At 40.1% G+C, this 18912-nt stretch overlaps 1 protein-coding gene across 4 annotated transcripts in view; it reads left to right on the forward strand.

The window, feature by feature from the left end:
* Positions 1 to 18912, forward strand: part of CRTC1 (CREB regulated transcription coactivator 1) — a 364358-nt gene that overhangs the window by 317325 nt on the left and 28121 nt on the right. For all 4 annotated transcript variants that reach the window (XM_086947032.1, XM_086947030.1, XM_086947029.1 and 1 more), the window contains one exon: positions 16162 to 16248. In XM_086947032.1, the coding sequence (XP_086803158.1) occupies positions 16162 to 16248 (87 nt within the window). The remainder of the gene's footprint in view (positions 1 to 16161; positions 16249 to 18912) is intronic.

Raw genomic sequence — 18912 nt, forward strand, 5'->3', positions numbered from 1 at the left:
CCATGTCGTAAAACACAAAATGTTTCTTCTCCAGGACCTCAAGCAAAATAAATCACCCTCAACTGACTTTGGTTGTGTGGAGTTTGGTTTATAGGCCGAGCCTGTAGCAGCGCACATGCGCTGCTCTGGCGAGACTTTATGTAAACAGTAAAAGTGCTTTGGAAAGCTCACAACACGCTCGTGCGTGACGTTTGTTTTCGTTCAGAGTCTATTCGCCTTTTGGTGCGTCTTTCTGAGAAAGACAACACACAGTTGGGCAAAGGCGGGGTGCATGTCCCGCCTTTGCTCCGCCCACGGCCTATTGCTTGCGGTTACCCGCAAGGGCCAGATGCGTGCGCGATTATGCAAAACAGATGTCTCGCTGTGGCGCGCGTGCACCTCTCGCATTCTTGTTTGCTGTTGGAAATACTGAAACGAACACTGAAGTGAAAGGGAGGAACAAAGGCTCCTCGTGCGTTATACAATAAAAAAATATATTATTACTAATAAAAGACTGAGAAATATATGTGGAGTTGTGACCATCAATACGGAAGACTATAGCTCACAGTGTCAGCAAGATTGCTTTTAGGTGCTTAGATAAGTATCACAAACTCACGTGAACAGCTGGCAGTTATCTAGTAGTAAGCCCTTGGGATCACTTGTGCTCTTACACAGCGCTGTAATTAACAGGCGTTCCTGTTACCAACTTCACTCACTTCATCCACCCCTGAAGGATGAAGTGCGTAGCTAGCACCCTCGTGTTGTAAAGCTGTGACCTGCAGCAGGCTGTACGTAGATCTCAGCACTAATCGCCGAGCAGTCTCTCTCAGTGGCTGCTCCAGAGGGAGCAGCGCAGGCTGGGCTCAGAGCTGCCCGAACCCGAGCAGGGCACATCCATAAACCCAGGGCTCCCCCCGCCGCCCCCCTTTAGATGTAGCTCCCACCACAAGGTGCCCCCCCGCGCCACGGCTGCTTACTTGCGGCCAGGGTCGGCTCCCAGAGCCCCGCAGGCACTCAACATGACCTCGCAGCATTTGTGTGCGCTTCCTGCGGTGTACATGCAGCATCTCCCCTGCCACATTCGGAATGATTCCTGCCCTCCCTCCTGGGGCCCTGGGCTTGGCCTGGCCTACATATTACGAGCGGGGAACAATTGGCTGTCAGGGGGACGGCTCAGTTCAGAGGAGAATGGAAATATTAAAAGCTCCCTTCGCTTCAGGGCACAGGATCCCGGGGACTCTTCAGTGACCTGGACAGTCTGTGCAACACAGACTGGGGCTGAGCTTAAGTCTGCTCCTCTGTCTAGCGGCTCCGTGCCCTGCGAGATTCCTGCAGCCAGTCGTGGCTTTTTTACTGAGCAGAACTGTGCATTCTGGGACCTGTAGTTTTACTTCTCTCATTGTGGTATGTGCCGCCTAAGGCACAGCATGTAAAGAGTCACAGGCCAAAAACAAGCATTGGCATAGCCAATAGGTCTCGCCTTTGGGACCTTATAAGTGTTTAGCCATGCAACACTTGATGTTGTTGCACCAAGGATATTGTGCTGGATAACTAAACACTAATAAGTTCCCAAAGGCGAGACCTATTGGCTATGCCAGTGCTTGTTATTAATTGCATTTATTTTGCCTGGGCGTTGCATTTTAAATTCACTCATAATACTCACCTGCTTAAATCAAGTATAAGCAATTTGAGAGCCTGCTGATTCAAAGGTGTTTACGTATGATGCTGTACATACATCAAGAAAAAAAAATTATATATATATATATATATATATATATATATATATATATATATATATATATATATATATATATATATATATATATATATATATATATATATATATATATTACCTACTGGCGGTTGCCAGTAGGTAGTTATAGTTAGGATTATTTTGTTTAGGGAATTCGCAACATTCTGTTGGGAATAACTTTGGTGTTGGTTGAGGAATCTGCATGAAAATTTCCTCAAATTTGCCTCGCGGCGCACCCCTCCTTCCCTGAAAGTTTGGGGGGGATTCGTCAAGCGGGGGCCGAGATAAAAGGGGGGTCCCAAAACGTGTTTTCCCCATGTTAATTTCCATAGGGCGGTCGAACTCCCTTTTAGCCCGAACGGCTGAATGGATTTCCACCAAACTTGGCAAAATTGTAGGGACTGGTAGCCCGATGTGCCTTTGCTATGTCTCAAGATATGTTCTCCAGTGGATTTTGAGTACTCTAGGTTAAAAAAATATATATATCTATAAGCGCGCCCCGGTACGCACACCGGGGCGCAAACCAGCGCGCTACGCGAGTTCGCGCGCGGAAAGCCGATTGGCTCTCGGGTGTCTGTCAACATTCCAAACAGTCCGGAGAGGCCGCCATCTTGTGTCTCGGTAGGATCGAGACACAAGAGGTGGCAAAAACAAAGGGGGAAATGACCAAAAGGGGGCAGAGTGGACCCCCCCCCGACCCCCTAGGTTTGATGTGGGGGCCATAAAAAAGCCCCGATTTGCGCGGGGGGAGCGCCCGGTACGCGCACCGGGGAGTGTACCGGGGAGCGTACCATGGGGGAAAAAGAATGACAGAGTTTTTAAAAAATGTAGCCTTGTTTTATAAATTGGAGGTAGTCCTAAAAAGAACTGTTTTTTTTCTTCTTTTTGTTTTATATTTTTTTTATGTTTTTTTGAACATTTTGTACTTTTTTTGGCTTTTATGAACAATTTTATATTTTTTTTGTTATTTTTATGGGGAGAACAAAAAACAGGGAATTGTAAACTGCTCAACTGGAGCAAAAAAAAATCAGGAAAAAATTAAGGTTTTTGGGGGCAATTGTGGTTGTCACCAGCACGATTGATGAGCTTTATGCTTTGCTCACCATAGGTGATTGTTTTACCACAAAATATACAAGTGATCTTGTATTGCCCAAACTGGGGTTGTATGTTTGGGACCATCTCCCTCGTCTCTGGTCCCGATGGAGTGGGTTGCTTTCTTTTGGAGGTGCTGGGTGAAGATTGGGGAGGGTTACTGGCCAGTTCTCGGACCTCTGCCGCAGCATAGTTGTTAGGATGCCGGCGTTGCATGTGGCGAATCATGGTGTTATTGCCAAAAGAGTATTTCTTGTTAGGGTTCCCCCTTGAAAGTTCAGTGCCACAGATTTGGCAAGTAACCCTTGGCGCATTCACTTTCTTCTGGTCCTTTGGGATGGTAAAAAAATCCCAGATAATGTGCTGCTTTGGCCTATATGGGGTATTATCTTCTGGCAGGAACGTCCTCCTCCCCCCCTCCTCCTCCTCCTCCTCCTCCTCCTCCTCTTCTTCATCTCCACCACTGTGGTGTTGTGGTGGTCCTCTTGGTGGTGGTGGCTGAGATGCTCCTGCTGCTGCTGCTACTGAAGCCATTTTTCAGTCCAAAAAGGTACAGAGAGGTCTATCAACAGGTCTTCTTCACTCAAAGTACAAAGTGAGAATGAGGAAAAAAGGTGGGGGCTTTCATCATTAGGAAAAAAAAACTGTCCTGAACCAATGAAAAGTGTTATTTTCAGGTCACATGACCAGGGCTTTCATCATTTGGAAACCAAAACTGTCCTGAATCAATAAAAAGTGTTATTTTTAGGTCACATGATCCGACGCGCTTACGCTACGCGCCCCAGGGCGTGCCCAGGGGCGCGTCGCGTAAGCGCGTCGGATGCTTACGTTGCGCGATCGTATGCGCTAGAGTGCTTCCGGGTGCGTTTACGCCGTGCGTATCACGCGGACGCGGCTACGCGATACGTCACGATTATGTTTTCGTTCGCAGCAATAGCGCTAACGGGACACTCACCGGTACGCGCCCTGGGGCGGGCCGCAACACTGCGCTTACCGGTGCGCTCACCGGGACGCGCACCGGGAGCGCTCCAGGGCAAAAAAATAAAATAAAAATAAAAACATGAACAATATACATAAAAAAATAGTATTACATAAATATACAATATAGGATTCATTATAAAAAATATTACATTTCATACCTATAAAAAATTGCTATTAAAAAACCTTTGAAATGCACTGAAAAAAACATAGGTTTCACACCAGTTATAGTTGGGAATTAGCATTTAAAAAACCTATGAAATTCACAGAAAAAACCATAGGTTTCACACCAGTTATAGTTAGGAATTAGCATTTAAAAAACCTATTAAATACACTGAAAACACCATAGGTTTCACACCAGTTATAGTTAGCTGGAAATTTTACTGACATAAAACCATTGAAATTCCCACGTTCTAGTTAGTTGGACTCACTATAACTTGCGCGCCTGCAATGCACTGCTGATGACGTCACATATTACATCACTCATGACATGGTCAATGACGTCACTCATGACATCACTGATGACACCATCCTTGTGACAGAGTGACAGACCTCCTTTCAGTGTAATGTAACCCTTGAAACACATATTCAAAAATAGAAACTAAAATTTTCAAAAAAATAGAGATACCCATACCAGTTACAACAACCAATTCAGTAATACCACCATCTATATACACATCCACTCATTCACCAACAGTTCTATATGGTCACTCATACATATATTCACTCATCATATGTAGTGAAACACCTATACATCCTGTTACACACCGACAGTCATTCAAAAATTATTCACACACATAATCACACATGCAAATAAACTATTGATCATCCATTTATTTGCATATACAGCTATACACACACTACCACCTTACTTCTAAGGAAACTTACACATACTTACTCTCTTAAACAATCACTTATAGAAACACATACTTATTTAAACAAGAACTCTCAATCTCTCACTCTCAGATATACTCACTTATATACATCAATACTCACATATACTAGATTAAAACATATGTAGTTACTGATAAAGACACTAGTGAGACAGTCATTCACTCACTAACACACACATATACACACACTCATCCACCCATACAGTCCTGCACATATGCTGTCTTCAAAACACATACAAACAGTGAGTCAGTCACCAACCCATGCAGCCACTTATACACAAAGTGAAACACTGATACATATATTTAAATATTTAAAAATTACTTGCTAATATATGTATTCACTAAGATGCACTTTAAAAGCCAGTTAACCAATCATTATTTTATTAAAAATAAACATCCATTTACACACTTATTTAAACCTTTATTCATCCAACAACCTTTACAAATACATATATAAAACATATTGATTTTTCAGAAAGACACACATTCACTGGATGGTGTCATCAGTGATGTCACTGACCATGTCATGAGTGATGTAATATGTGACGTCATCAGCAGTGCATTGCAGGCGCGCAAGTTATAGTGAGTCCAACTAACTATAACGTGGGAATTTCAATGGTTTTATGTCAGTAAAATTTCCAGCTAACTATAACTGGGGTGAAACCTATGGTTTTTTCAGTGTATGTGTATATATATATATATATATACATACATATATATATATATATATATATATATATATATATATATATATATATATATATATATATATATATATATATATATATATATATATATATATATATATATATATATATATATATATATATATATCCAAATGTATTTTCGGGCTCTGAACCCCTGCCCCTTGCAGCGGAGGGCCTGGACGGGGCAGCCACTCCCCAAATATCCAAAATCAATTCCACACGATACAAACAGGAATGTCCAGGCCAGCTTTGCAGTTATCCAAGAGCTTTTATTCTTAGCTCCTACTCAACGCGTTTCGAGGTACAACCTCTTGATCACGAGCCTCATGATCACATGTCCTTAGGACAAATACATTGCGCATTGGTAATCACTTCCAAATCACCAAAGAGTTCAAAATGTGTCGCGGAAATGCGGCGATCCAGGAAATCACTGTGCATTGAGAGGAATGATATTGATCCATAAACTACTGAGCCCACAATGCATCCTAATCAGCCATGTGGTGTCTACAGGTATATAATGTAAAAAGCAATGATGGACTGTTGTTTGTGACCGTGATCAGGGACAGATTCATGTCCGAAACGCGTAGGTGGGGAACCTACAGAAAATAAACAAAGAAATTCAACTAATGAAGTAGTGTGCGGCGTTTTTCTCTTTTTGAGAAGTTATTGCTGAATGTAATATTGCGAGGGTGTCCTAAACCTTGCCGCCGGCACCAGCTACGGACGCTCCTCTCATCTTGGGACATTTGCTTGTGTGATATATATATATATATATATATATATATATATATATATATATATATATATATATATATTCTTGTTGTATATATTTTAGTGACATTCTTTTAATTTATCCTTATGGCAAGGTCCACACCATCCATCCCTACTGTCCAAGTATAAAGAGCCTATAAAGAGACTTCCTGTATGTGAAGCATGCTTCTGGACTAAAACCTAGCTTTGTAAATTCCTACATAATAAGTATATATATATAAATATATATATATATATATATATATATATATATATATATATATATATATATATATATATATATTTTTTTTTAATTCTATTTGAAAAGTTAGCAAAGAACCAGCTTATTATTTCTATTTCAAACTTGTGGAGAAGTTTTATCATTTGCCCAGTCTTTAAATCTCTCCTCATTACGCCTTGTTGAAGGCTCAGTGTGACCTGCAGTAAACAAGTGGAGAATTAATTTGCTGTTAACAAATTTCAAATTAAGCTAAAGGGCCAGACAGTTACGTTCTGAAATTCTGAACCTCTCAGCAAAGATGTAAATCATCATTATTACTCATTAGACCTCTTCCTTTCTTTATCCCACCTTCTTTTTACTATTGCCCTGATGACAAAGCATATGAGGGTGCAAAACAGTTATTTTCAGTAGACAAGGGTGTCATTAAACATTAGACAATAAATCCACATGGTGGTCAACTTTATCACTCCTGATGCTTAAAGAAAAACAAACTTGTTTTTACTGTTTATTTGCAAATCTCTTAACACATACCCAAAAGAGTTATGTCTCCAATGTTTCTCAGGTGAAGCTTGATATTGTTTTCTCCTTTACGATCTTTTATTCCCCAAATATTGTTGTCCGTACCAGTTGCTTCCCGATTGTTAGTTAATTTCTAGCAAAACTCATTTTTTCCGAATTGCTACCAACCATCATTTCCCCTAGGGCAGGATTTACATCATGACTGGTATTCATTTCTGTTATTCCTTTATATGTAGTCCTTAATATGCACTCGCCGAAAAATTCTTCATGCCTTGTCAGGGGTAGTTAACACTATATATATACAAATATTTTATGGATGCTGTTTCCAAATGCCCTACTGCGCATTTTAGGTAAGTTGGTTTTTCTTTGATGGAAGCATTGCAACAAGTGTGATAACTCAGGTGCAGCCACTTTTTCCACTTTAAATATCCCTTTAATTGTCAAAGTTTTGACTGTGGCTTTCAAATAAAAATTAAAAGATTCAGTTAAAGGGAAAGCTCTGTTTCTCTTAGAATAATGTCAAGAGAACGTGTTTAACAAATTATTGAACCAGGCCCAAAACGTTGTGGTAAAAAGTGTCTGTGGCTACTAATTTCATTATTTTGTCAAGAGATTTTCAGAACTGTTAGGCTTGCATGTGTCAGAGAGAGATGTTCGAGCTGGTTCCCTCCTTGGTATTTAGGTTGTAAGCAGAACCAAGACTATTTCTTTCCATTGGGCTGATCAGTTTCCAGTCTTTTGAGCTTAATTTAGAGATGTATCTGCCTATGTCCAGTTTGACCAGTTGTTCTGCAGTTTGAAGAGGGTGCTAGTGGATGCTATAATCATTTTTGATATATAGGGAGATGTATAGCACCAACCTAGTTTGATGGTAGATGATATAGAGTGACAAAATGTGGCAGAGGGTGAGAGCTAAGAGTGGATGTCAAAAGGGCACTTCATGCATCTGTAGGGAATCCTTTTATGCCTTGTCAACTTCATTGTTACCTGCACTTAAGGTGTTTGAAGAGTACGGCTTTCAGTCGATTCTGAATCGGAGGAGGAAATATGCCTGTTCTAATCTGATGGAATTCCAAAATTCTCAGCGCCTAGCATAAAGATGCCTGGTTACTTGTTTTCTCTGTTTTGTAGCCAATACTGCAAGCCTTGAAAGTGATAAGTGCAGGTTGCAGATGGTAATGGAGGTCTTTGAAAGCTGATGTGCATTTCAAGTTTCCAGTGGCCTTCTAAACAGCCATACCACTGCTTGGAAAAGGCTCTTTCATTTCATGAGATGGTTCCATGGGATGAGGACAAGAAGGTTGGTGTCTTAGATGAATTTTCCTCTATGATACACTTCTAGAGGAGTGTTTCTAAATGCTTTCTGCACGATTACATTTTCATTTTGTTTACTTGAGCTTTAAGGTTTGCCTATTCCATATTTTGTATAAATTGTAATTTTAAAATTGGGTTCAGTGTTAAATCAGCTACCAAGATTTCTAGGTCATTTGATGTGAGTGATTTTAATAAATCTAGTTTACACTGCTATCATCTGTGTTCATGGTTTCATCCATTATTTTTCTCAAGGAGAGAAAGCAGTAATGTAATAAAAAGTGGATTTGTAGGGCGCTGCTCATGCTCCAGATCTTGTTACTCGTGAGGGTATCCATGCGATGTTTATGTTCGAGATCTTGAAAAAATTCAAGTTGTGTATGCCACACCAAAGTCAATCCCTAACAGATTCAATATGTGAGAAGCCATGAAACCTAACAAGCGCTTCCATCTACCTTGCTTAGCAACATTTGTTGATGAAGTAATTTAGGTACCACATTTCTGCTTATGTAATAATGGTTAGACAAGTCAGTTTGTTTTTGCTGAAATCATTGAATTAGCTCCAAGGCTTTAGTAAAATGCTGCTGTCCCTTTTACAGAAGCGCGAACATTTTGCAAAAGGAGCTTTTTTCCACAGAAGTGATAGACCCATATGACGTACAACCTAAGCCCACAATGCCCATGTGCGTGTTGTCACCCATCTTTGGATTCTTTTTGCTGCCATTTGGTTTGGAAGCATGGTCCACAGTGCTGAATCACTGATTGCTGAAGAAGTGATAGCCTCTATGAAATGGGGTTAAAAAAAGGGATGTGATTATCGATTACCAGAGCAGACGTTAAACCAAAATACCAAAACCCTAAAAGATAGTAGAAGAAAGAACATTGATGTCAAAAAGCATGCACCCACTGAGCTACTGGCTTGCAGTAGGTCTGAGCCAAAGATTTTGAACTTGAAACCCCTGAAAGAGACACAAAGCACTCATAAGTCGAGGAGCACCCAAAATAAAACAGCCTCGCGGGTTCAAGTCAGTAGAAAACAGAGGGAACATGTCTGACCATCTAAATTGATTACAAAATTTGGATGAAGGAAGGAAAAAGATCTGAAGAATGTGTCTTCGTCTTTGAAAAAGAAGGCTGGTTGATGTCAAGCAAGCAAAAGGAAAAAAACTTCAGCTCAAGGCTGACATGGCTGCTTTACTTATGAAAAAGTAACATTGTGTTGATAAGTGAAGTCCTTTATGCTCCTCACAAAGGCTTTAGAGAGCAAAGAAGCTGAAGGAACCCACAAAGAGTTAGACTGCCCAGCAACTCCAGAACTGCAGGAGGATGAGCAGGAAGATCTTTATGGGGAGGATGAGCAGTATTATCAACCCATGAAAGAGGCTTCGAGGGGAGAGTGAAATATATGGCAAGACCTGGAATCTGCCCCGTCAGTAAGGGACTTGACTCTTATCCTAGACGACTTAAAACTGTGCAGTGATCAAACTGAGGCACGTTTTCTGCTAGAAACACTTCTGCTGTAGCAGAAGAACAACCAATTCTTATCCATCCTCTCTAATATCTTAGACCAGTGGAACGAGGTTACCAAACAAAAAGCATCATCTAATCCACTCACACCAAGGATGAAAAGAAATAAAAGCACTCTAGCCATGATATGTACATCAGCAGCCATACAAAGGCTAATTCAATCACAATTATGTTACTTTTTGTGTATTTATTAAGGACGCTATCACCGCAACGATATCCTGGCGTTGAGCTAATGTGTGTGCCCAGTCCCTGGCCCTGCCTATAGTAGGTTAGTTAATTGGGAAGCCAGGTCTTCAGCTTCTTGTGGAATTCAAGAAGAGGGGAGGCGGGTCTGATGTGGAGTGGGTGGTTGCTCCACACCTTCATAGGGATGTAAGAGAACCGTCTTCCTAATGTGGTTCTCTGTACACGTGGGATGTGTGCGAGTACAAGTTCTGCGGGATGGATTTGTCTGGGTGATTGGTGGAACGGGATGTGAGTGTTCAGGTTGGAGGGGCTTAAGTTGTATAGTGCCTTGTATCTGTGTGGGAGGAGTTTGAAATAAGCACATTGCTTGTGAAGTCCCAGTTTCACTGTGTCCCAACTGGCCTGTGGTCAGGCGCTTGTGATTGGGCTGCGTTTCAGGGAAGGCAGGTTGTTAGTGCTTGTGTGGTGATCCGGTTGTTGGTGGCTTTCGGCAAGTTGCTGGTGTGCTCAGGCCAATGCCCGGAGAGGTCGGAAGCCCACTCTTCTTCTGTGATGCTATTCCAGCTGCAGCAGGCAGGGCCGGTGGTTGACAGGCCTGTGATGGTGCCGGACAGGTACACGGAAACTGGTGAGGGCGTGGTCTGTCTCTGTCATGGTTGCTGGCTTGTTGACTGTGATATTGCTAATTGAAAATTGGTATAACAGGTGTCCAGCAGCGGTGTTGGTGGTTTCTGTAATGTGCTGGGAGCCACATCGAAGTGTGGTAGACCCAATCTTCCACACCTTTGGTTATACACAAATAGATCTGTTCGCAACACATGCACATGGAAATTGACTGATTCACATCCAAGTCTTGCGTCACCTACTCCAAGGGAATGTTCTGTCAATAGAATTGTCAGGGACATTTGCATTTGCCCTGCCACCAAACCTTTTACCTACAATTTGTGAAGATTTCTGTCTTCCATAAGATTTGTAGAAATCTGCCACTGTAAATCTGAAAAGCAGCACAGCGTAGAATTTCATGCATTATACTTCATTTTTGTTTTTCGTTATTTTCCACGTCATTCAATCTGCATAAGTAACTTTGGTTGACAGACGGACATTAGTCAATGTTTTTATTTCCTCTTCTTTCTTCAACCTTGAAAATATTTCCAGTTGGTGAAACCCCTATCTTCCCCTCTGTGATTTATGGGTCTTCATACCCATTTCAACTCTATAAATAAGGCTTTAGAATAAGACGGATTTGTGTTGCAAGCTAGATTGTTGTTTCCTTGATGGCAGTTGGCAAGTAAAATGTTGAATAATGCCTTCAGAGGTCAGATTTTATGGGTGTTTAAAGCATTTTGCATGGCCGTTCTTTGTCGCTAACCTGACCTCCCCTTTTCCGCCCCTCAAACAAGACTTTTTAAATTTTTATTTTTGTATTTGCATGCAGTGGAAAAGGCATACTTATATTTGTCAACTAGTAAGTCCTGTTCTTTTTCTTCGTAACCTTAAAACAGATTGCTCCATTGTAATCACAATACAAAGAAAGCAGTGATAAAACCACGACCTCCGAACACCACTTCTAAATCCTGTTGGAATTAATATTGAAGATGATGGAAAAGTACATGACGTTTAACTTAAAATGTGTACCTTTAGCTGCCTTGCCTGGATATAATCAGTGTGCACATCATCAATATGTCTTAATGGAAAAGATAAGGCTGTAAAATAATGTATTTCATTGTGCATCTGTGCAAAAAGATTCTAAAGCACATACTGGTTACCACCTATGTTCTCGATCACTCAAATTACCCATAGAATGGGCTCCAGTACCTCAAATATTTTAATCTATGGTCTCCTATATATCAAAAATCCTTAGTGCAAAATGGTATTCGTTTTTATTCTTAATTTTCCGACAGTAGGAGTCTCATTTCATTGCTGGGATACAATCTTGCAACTAGGAACCCTAAAATGTCAGTAACAACTGTGGTAATAAAATATATCTTAGTTTTCTGAATATTGTTTTACTTGCATTATAAAGTAAATTTTTGTTACCACTTTTTGTGTTATACCTCTTCTAGTACACACTAGCAATCCCCTTTTTGCTTCTAAATCACATCAACAGTAGACATCATCTTTCTTGTCTTACCTCACTCCTATATATTCCGAATTACTTCATTTTATCTATTTCTTATTTTGTAGTTTTTTGTAATTAGATGCCCTGGTTCAGTGACTTTTCTTTAGTCAATAATAAATTAATATCGTTTTGACTAAATCCTGATTTGTAGACCCTGGATCTGTAGTTATTTGTGGCCTTTGGTGTTGCATCCTTAATAAAAGGTACAATAAATCAATGAAATGCTCATGTACTGCATTATAAAATGTATTCTGTACATATAATTATGATATTCTATTTCTGTTGGGTACAGATTCACTTACCACTATTAATAGTATTGTCCGATTTAGTTTAAAATTGGTGCTTTAATTGTAAACAAATTCTTTATTACTATATTGTAGTCTCGAATTTCTGCAAATGTCCACAAATTCTTTCTTGCAGTTAGAACGCTTAATGGCATTCCATTGTATACATTTCCTCCTCTTTCTATACAAAACGTATTTAATAAAATGCTTTTTATGTATTATTTAAATGTAACCTATTATTGAAAGTGAAAACATTATTTTTCTAGGTACAAATGTTTTCAGTTCTAGAAAAACAAAAAATCCATCAGTCAGTATTACACATTTGGGTTTCTTGAGAGGAGACCTTTTGCCCCCATCTTATACACTGAGCCTTCATACTTGGCCAGACTGGACTTTTATTGGATTTTAATCGACTTGTCAAATTTGAAGCCCTCTTCCTTCATTATTACCTTCTAGTTTTACAGACGTTTTAATCGTCTGCAGATACTTTCTTTCCCAGCACTTCAAGGGTATTATATAAGTTATTAAAGAATGTTGAGCAGTTCATCAAATAATCCTATTGACCATGTTGAGTTGTATCTTCATTTAGAATCTTGTTAAATTTGTAGCTCAAATATTGAATGCTCTTAAAGTAGAAAATCTAAATATTTGTCTTAATTGGATACTTCCCCATCTTTATTTACTGTATTTAAACTCTTCAATTGGCATATTAAAACTGCATTACCTTATATATTAAACACGGAGGGGTCATTATCCAGTTTAGTGATCATTTTAACAGAAATTTATCGAATCTACACATCTTTATCCTTAGATCAGCTTGTTTATTCTGTGCCTGAGATAGGGATTCAATACAATTTTTTCATTCCCAATTAGTTGTACGCCTGTTTCAGGGTTGGAGGTTGGCTGGATTCTAACTCCCCAACTGCAGATCAGTGGATGTAGGCGATAAGAGGTGTAGTCCTTTTTTTCAAGAACCTCTTGCTTTGGAAAAATGTACAGGGAAATGGGCATTATTAATTGAATAAATTGGTTAATTCACCATTTTATTCCTCAGCAGTTTCGTTTTTAAATACCATCACTTACGATTTACTTTTAAAATGTAGAAATGCACTTCTGTATTGTTACTTTTTTATCTGTGTGTCTCAATCTGTTTGGTCTGAATTTGCATGTTGATGCAGTGTCTAGGGTTCCGTTTGCAGGTAAATAATCTCCACACTTAGTGATTCCCTCCTCTTGTGGTATGTGAGAGAGTTCCCTACTTACTTATATGCAGAAGTCTAGCATGTCCGCATCAGGTGTGTATATTTTGAAAGGGCCTATCTTTTTCCGTCCTCTGTAGTCTAAGAGGAAGCCAGCTCGCTTTGCAGTTGTTTTCTACTGCAAGGGCATTTAATCATGATGTTTTTAAATTGGTTTAACCAGAGCCTTTTTCTTTGATAGCTGGTGAGCATGTAAAGTCCTCTACGCAGCTAGTTCGCATTGGAATTGCCTCTCCTACCTCAGTCTTCATCTCTTGTGGGATTATCAGGTCTTCCTTCAACCTTTGCCAGTAGTCTAGCTGGATTTTTTTTATGTCTTACTGGGTGATAGATGCCTTTGGTGTTAAGGGATAGGGTCTGTATGCTAGCCATGTGGTTAACTCAGTATTTTCTGTTCTTCTCTTGTGTTTCTACCAAGAAATTTCTTTAATCACTCTCATAAGCGTGTAGGTTTGGCGATACTTAACCATGGTTCTTATCTTTTTTTATTTTGTATAAATGCAACCCTTTACGGATTCTCTTTTTTGGATATGGTAAATAGGTCTGCAATTAGTGATAAGTGTAAGAGTGAGAGATAGCAGTAGTACGGGAGGGAGATATTCGTGAACAGCAAATAAAGAAATGGCAGCACTGGATTCACCAAGGCCTTCCCATCAAACTCATTCCCACCCAGCCTTTACTTTGCCCAGACGAAAACAGTGGAGAACATAAGGAGTCACTGTAGTAAAACCCTGTATGTTCCCCTTTGAATAATATGCTACATGACTATAGCTCACTATTTCTGTTTCTTGAAGCAGAGGCAGCCATGGGAGTTATCTGCATTTTCTAGAAAGACAAAAAGCTATTACCTGGGTGCCACTTTTTTCCCATATTACATTCCCTATGTTAACTAGGTCAGAAGTCTGCTCCTGGAGGGAAGAAAGATCCATATGGAGAGAGATTGTAATTGGATTTATATATAGTTTACTACCACTGATGATGCATTAAAGTGTCTTACACCGGGCAGCATGATGCTCCAGATACCAAGATAGGTGGTTAGTACGGTGTTAAATTGTAACTCTTAGTTTCTGGAATTAGTCTTGTGTGCTCAAGTAAACCATTCCATGTATTCACTACAGTTTCTCTGTAGAAGATTACATTAATGGGAGTTGGGTGTTAACATTGGGAGAGTAGTCCGGATGTTGGGTGGAGGTATTAGATGAGCTATTGGAATTTAGGTGAAGTTAGGTTGCAGGAGTAGGATTTTTCAAATAGAAAAGGTGATATTTGAAATGAGTTGTGGGCAAATTGAAGAAATACATTCATACATTATTCGATTAAGGCAAACATGAAAGGGACTTACACAAGGTTGTACCCAAAGAGAAAACACTTGAAGAGGATGGGAAAGAAAAAAGAGGGTCAGTGCTCTCCTGACATCTGATAAACCGTTACATCCCCTGTGACATACTAACTCGCGAGCAACTTACAGAACACCCTATTGGTCCCACCGCCTCTGACCCAGTGTTCGGGTGTATGGTGAAGAAACCATCCTGTTTGATTATCCTTAGTCTGATGTGTGTTGCAGCTCACGATCAAGAACGTCTAGCTCCCCCATGGCGGAGTGGAGTGTAAAGCATGTACAATACATCTATTTTCCTCATGCGCAGGCCATGCCCCCCAAGTATTGTTTAGGTATTTTGTTTGTTTTGTTATAGAAAATGAATTCAAAGAAACTTGCACATCTTAAAATTTTACAAAGATGCATATTCATTGCTATTGTGACTTAAACATGCAAGATGTGCTCACCATGTTACGCCCTCGTTTTTCCTCGCTGGATCAGAGAAAGAGATATGGAGCAGAATTAGTCTTAAATTAGAGCAACAATCGATGCTGGCTGATTTTATCTCTTTGGTTTCATGTCTTTGTTGGTGCTTCACCTGTACTGTCACAGTGTGCTACAGTTTTCTTCATGTCCAACATTTCCAACGTCCTTGTCTCATTAAAAATGTTGTTAAAGTGTTGCATTGAATCAGACTAATATTTTAAACAAAAATGTTTCTGTGGAATGCACAATGTGAGCTTTGTTGCAGATGCTCCTGATAGGAAGGCTTTACCACTGACAAATTCACAACACCAGCTAATGAAGTTTAGTACATAGAGCTTGAAAACCTAAAACTTGAGCTTGCGATGGTTGATCATTTGGGACGCTAAGGTAGAAGGTGTCGGGTGGCAGCCAAGCAAATCATAACCTTGGTAGAAGCACCCTGCGTAGGCCACTCAAATTTTACTTGTAATACTTAATAGCTCGATTCCCTTTAGACTTAAGAAAACTGCATTGTTGCAGACTATTATCCATTTACTGACGTATTAAATTCACAAAAATAGTGTTAATGTGTTTGTATTTTCCTCAGGTTCAGAAATATTTTTACCTATTAAATATATATATATATCCATTTTGGATTTCTTCCATTTTCTCATCGAATTAGAGCATCCCTTTTACTGTATGGTTTGTGTTTGCATAGCAGCAGACCCTAAATTTGTTCATGTGTAAACTCAGCAAAGTGTCTTGTTTTTTTTTTTTTAGCATTCTTCGATCCTTGGAAGTGTTTTTGGGGATTCCTTCTATGATCAGCAGATGTCAGCCAGGCAGACAAATGCTCTCTCCCATCAGGTGAGTAGTGGAGACTTGATGGAGCCCTACAGGCTATGTGGTAACTGGAATGTGGCATGTAGTATGGCCTACCATATAAGGGGAAACAGGTTTGTGTTTTATTTGTGTTTAGTCTTTCCTCTTGCTCATTTCTCTTTATAGTCCAGAAATTCAGATAATGCTGCCAAGTGTTTCAAAAACAAACTACTTCTTCTAGGGGCAAAATGAATGACAGTTTTCTCTCTTACTAATCTACGTGTCTGCTGTGTTGCACCCACAAAACATATGTACTGAAAATCTGATTTTGGAGGTTCAAAATAACTGCGTAGGCAAGTAGTTCTGTTGTCTTTTGCAGATTAGACTGACACGGGAAATGTAGCAAATACAGCTCCCACATTCAGTCCCTTTAGCATGAGATATGTTGTATATCATACTGTTCTCATCCTGGCACCCTCGAATGCCTTGTGGACTGCTTTGGTGTAAAGCTCTTCTAAACTAACTGTGTCTTGCTTTATAGCAGGGTTGCACATTATACTGGTACCTTTGGGTGTTACTATCCTTTGCAAACAGGTTATAAATTCCACTTTATTTTGGTCTCAGAAATAGCCCATTAGACTTGAGGGTAATAACTGAGTCACTTTAATCGTAATTTCAGCAACTTATATCAAAATACATTTTACTCATGTGATGATACAGGTGTTCTTTCCTTAAACAATTTATCAGAGGAGCGAATTTTTTATGACCTCTTTAGTCATTACCTCCATAATGCCTTTCAGTAACTTAATGGGATGATGCCCATCTGTTTTTGAGGAAGGTGATCAGTTTGTTTTTTGTTTCTTGGCAATGTGCTACTCAGCTGTAATAAAACTAAGCTTGTTGGTGTCCATAGTTGCTTGAATGATCAAAATGCATTTGCCTGATGTAGGAAACCAGGTCACAGATGTATTTAGGGAGACATTTGATGACTGGATACCAGAACATGTACAATATATGGAGGCAATGACACGAGAGAGACCGGATGGGTGAGCTGAGAGACAAATCTAGGATAGGGTACTATTTCGGCTTTTTCAATGGTTTAATATTGTTATGGATGGAAGGGATTTCATGTCATAAATATTTTATCTGTAGTTACTAGTTATTCAGCAAACAACAGAAAAACGGTCATATTTCTTTACCCTGATGGGGGAAACTCTAGAATAGCCTTACATAAACTGCAGAGGGGAGTGTTCAATGGCGGCCTGGCAACTCCTGACATCAACAAGTATTGCTGAGCAGTAAAACTGGTAACAATTAATTTGTGGGTGCTTATGAGACAGGAGGAGCCAGCATACAGGGTTGAACAAAGCAAAACCAAAGGGGATGATGGACGGAGTGTTGAACATTGCAAGCACTCAACCCCAGTCAACTGATCTGGGTTTAATCCAACATCATTCTTTAGCTCACTACGCCACCCCAGTTCAGACATGGCCATATGCAAATGAGTCTGACCCTGTGCCTCATGGGAACAGTTCAGCCCAAACTGCCAAGCCATGTCTTCCCTGGACTGGAAATAAGCATCCAGGGTCCGGTTTCTGGCTAATCAACCGTCATCAGACAGGCTAGCTTGAGCCCAGTAGCAAAGTGAGCAAGGGACCCACGTCTGGGCATACCCTGCCTACTTAGAGCGAACAAAACGAAACCAAAGGGGATGATGGACGGAGTGTTGAACATTGCAAGCACTCACCCCCAGTCAACTGATCTGGGTTTAACCCATCATCATTCTTTAGCTCACTCTGCCACCCCAGTTTAGACATGGCCATATGCAAATCAGTTTGACCCTTTGCCTCATTGTACTGGGGTGAATGTATGACATTGTTCTGCATTCTGTCCATCACCTGTTGCTTTTACATTTGTCGCCCCGAGTGGGACGGGTAAGCCCAGACGTGGGCACCGCTGCTGTCTGATTTACTGATTACATTGAGGGTATTTCATTTTTGATGCAATTGAGTGCCTTGTAAGGAAACCTATTGGTGCCTTAGCTTGTAGAAAGTAGTCATGGTTTTTAGTTTCAAGCACATCAGGTAGAGGTAAGCAAATGATAGTTTAAAATGGATATTTTATTTTCAACTTGATTGTCTGGTATTTCAGAAAGTTGCAACCAGCGTTTTTAATGTTAAGTGAAACAACTGAAGTTGGACATGACAAGCTTAACCCGAGTGAGTAAGGACCCTGTTCCCCTCACATACCAGTACCAGTGAATGGCATACTACACTGCTTGATAATACATACTTGCTTCATGACATGTAATAAAATCGATTCAAGAAAACTATATGTTCATAAATCCCCCTCCTACTTTGACTGGAAAATGGCTTTGTGGAGCAACAATTGCTGCATTTTAGGTACCCAGCTGTCGCCAATTTCAAATGACTTGATAGTCTATGACTCATCTACTTATGTCTCTTGTGTTGGGGTGTTTGCAGGTTCTCATCTAATAAAAATAATTAGATGATGCCAAACATTTCGAGCAGCAGAGCTTTCATCCTTCATCTTCCTCCACCATGTGTTGATTGTTTTACAATAACATATTTCATCACAAGGTGTGTGATGTTTGCTGAAGTTGGAAATATGTCAGTGAACCTTACCCAAAGCCGACCCACCGACCCAGACGCTGCCCCCAGCAACCTCGAGCGTTGGATCAACGACTGC

The sequence above is a fragment of the Lissotriton vulgaris genome, chromosome 12 (genome assembly GCF_964263255.1).
Source record: "Lissotriton vulgaris chromosome 12, aLisVul1.2, whole genome shotgun sequence".
Classification (NCBI taxonomy): domain Eukaryota; kingdom Metazoa; phylum Chordata; class Amphibia; order Caudata; family Salamandridae; genus Lissotriton; species Lissotriton vulgaris.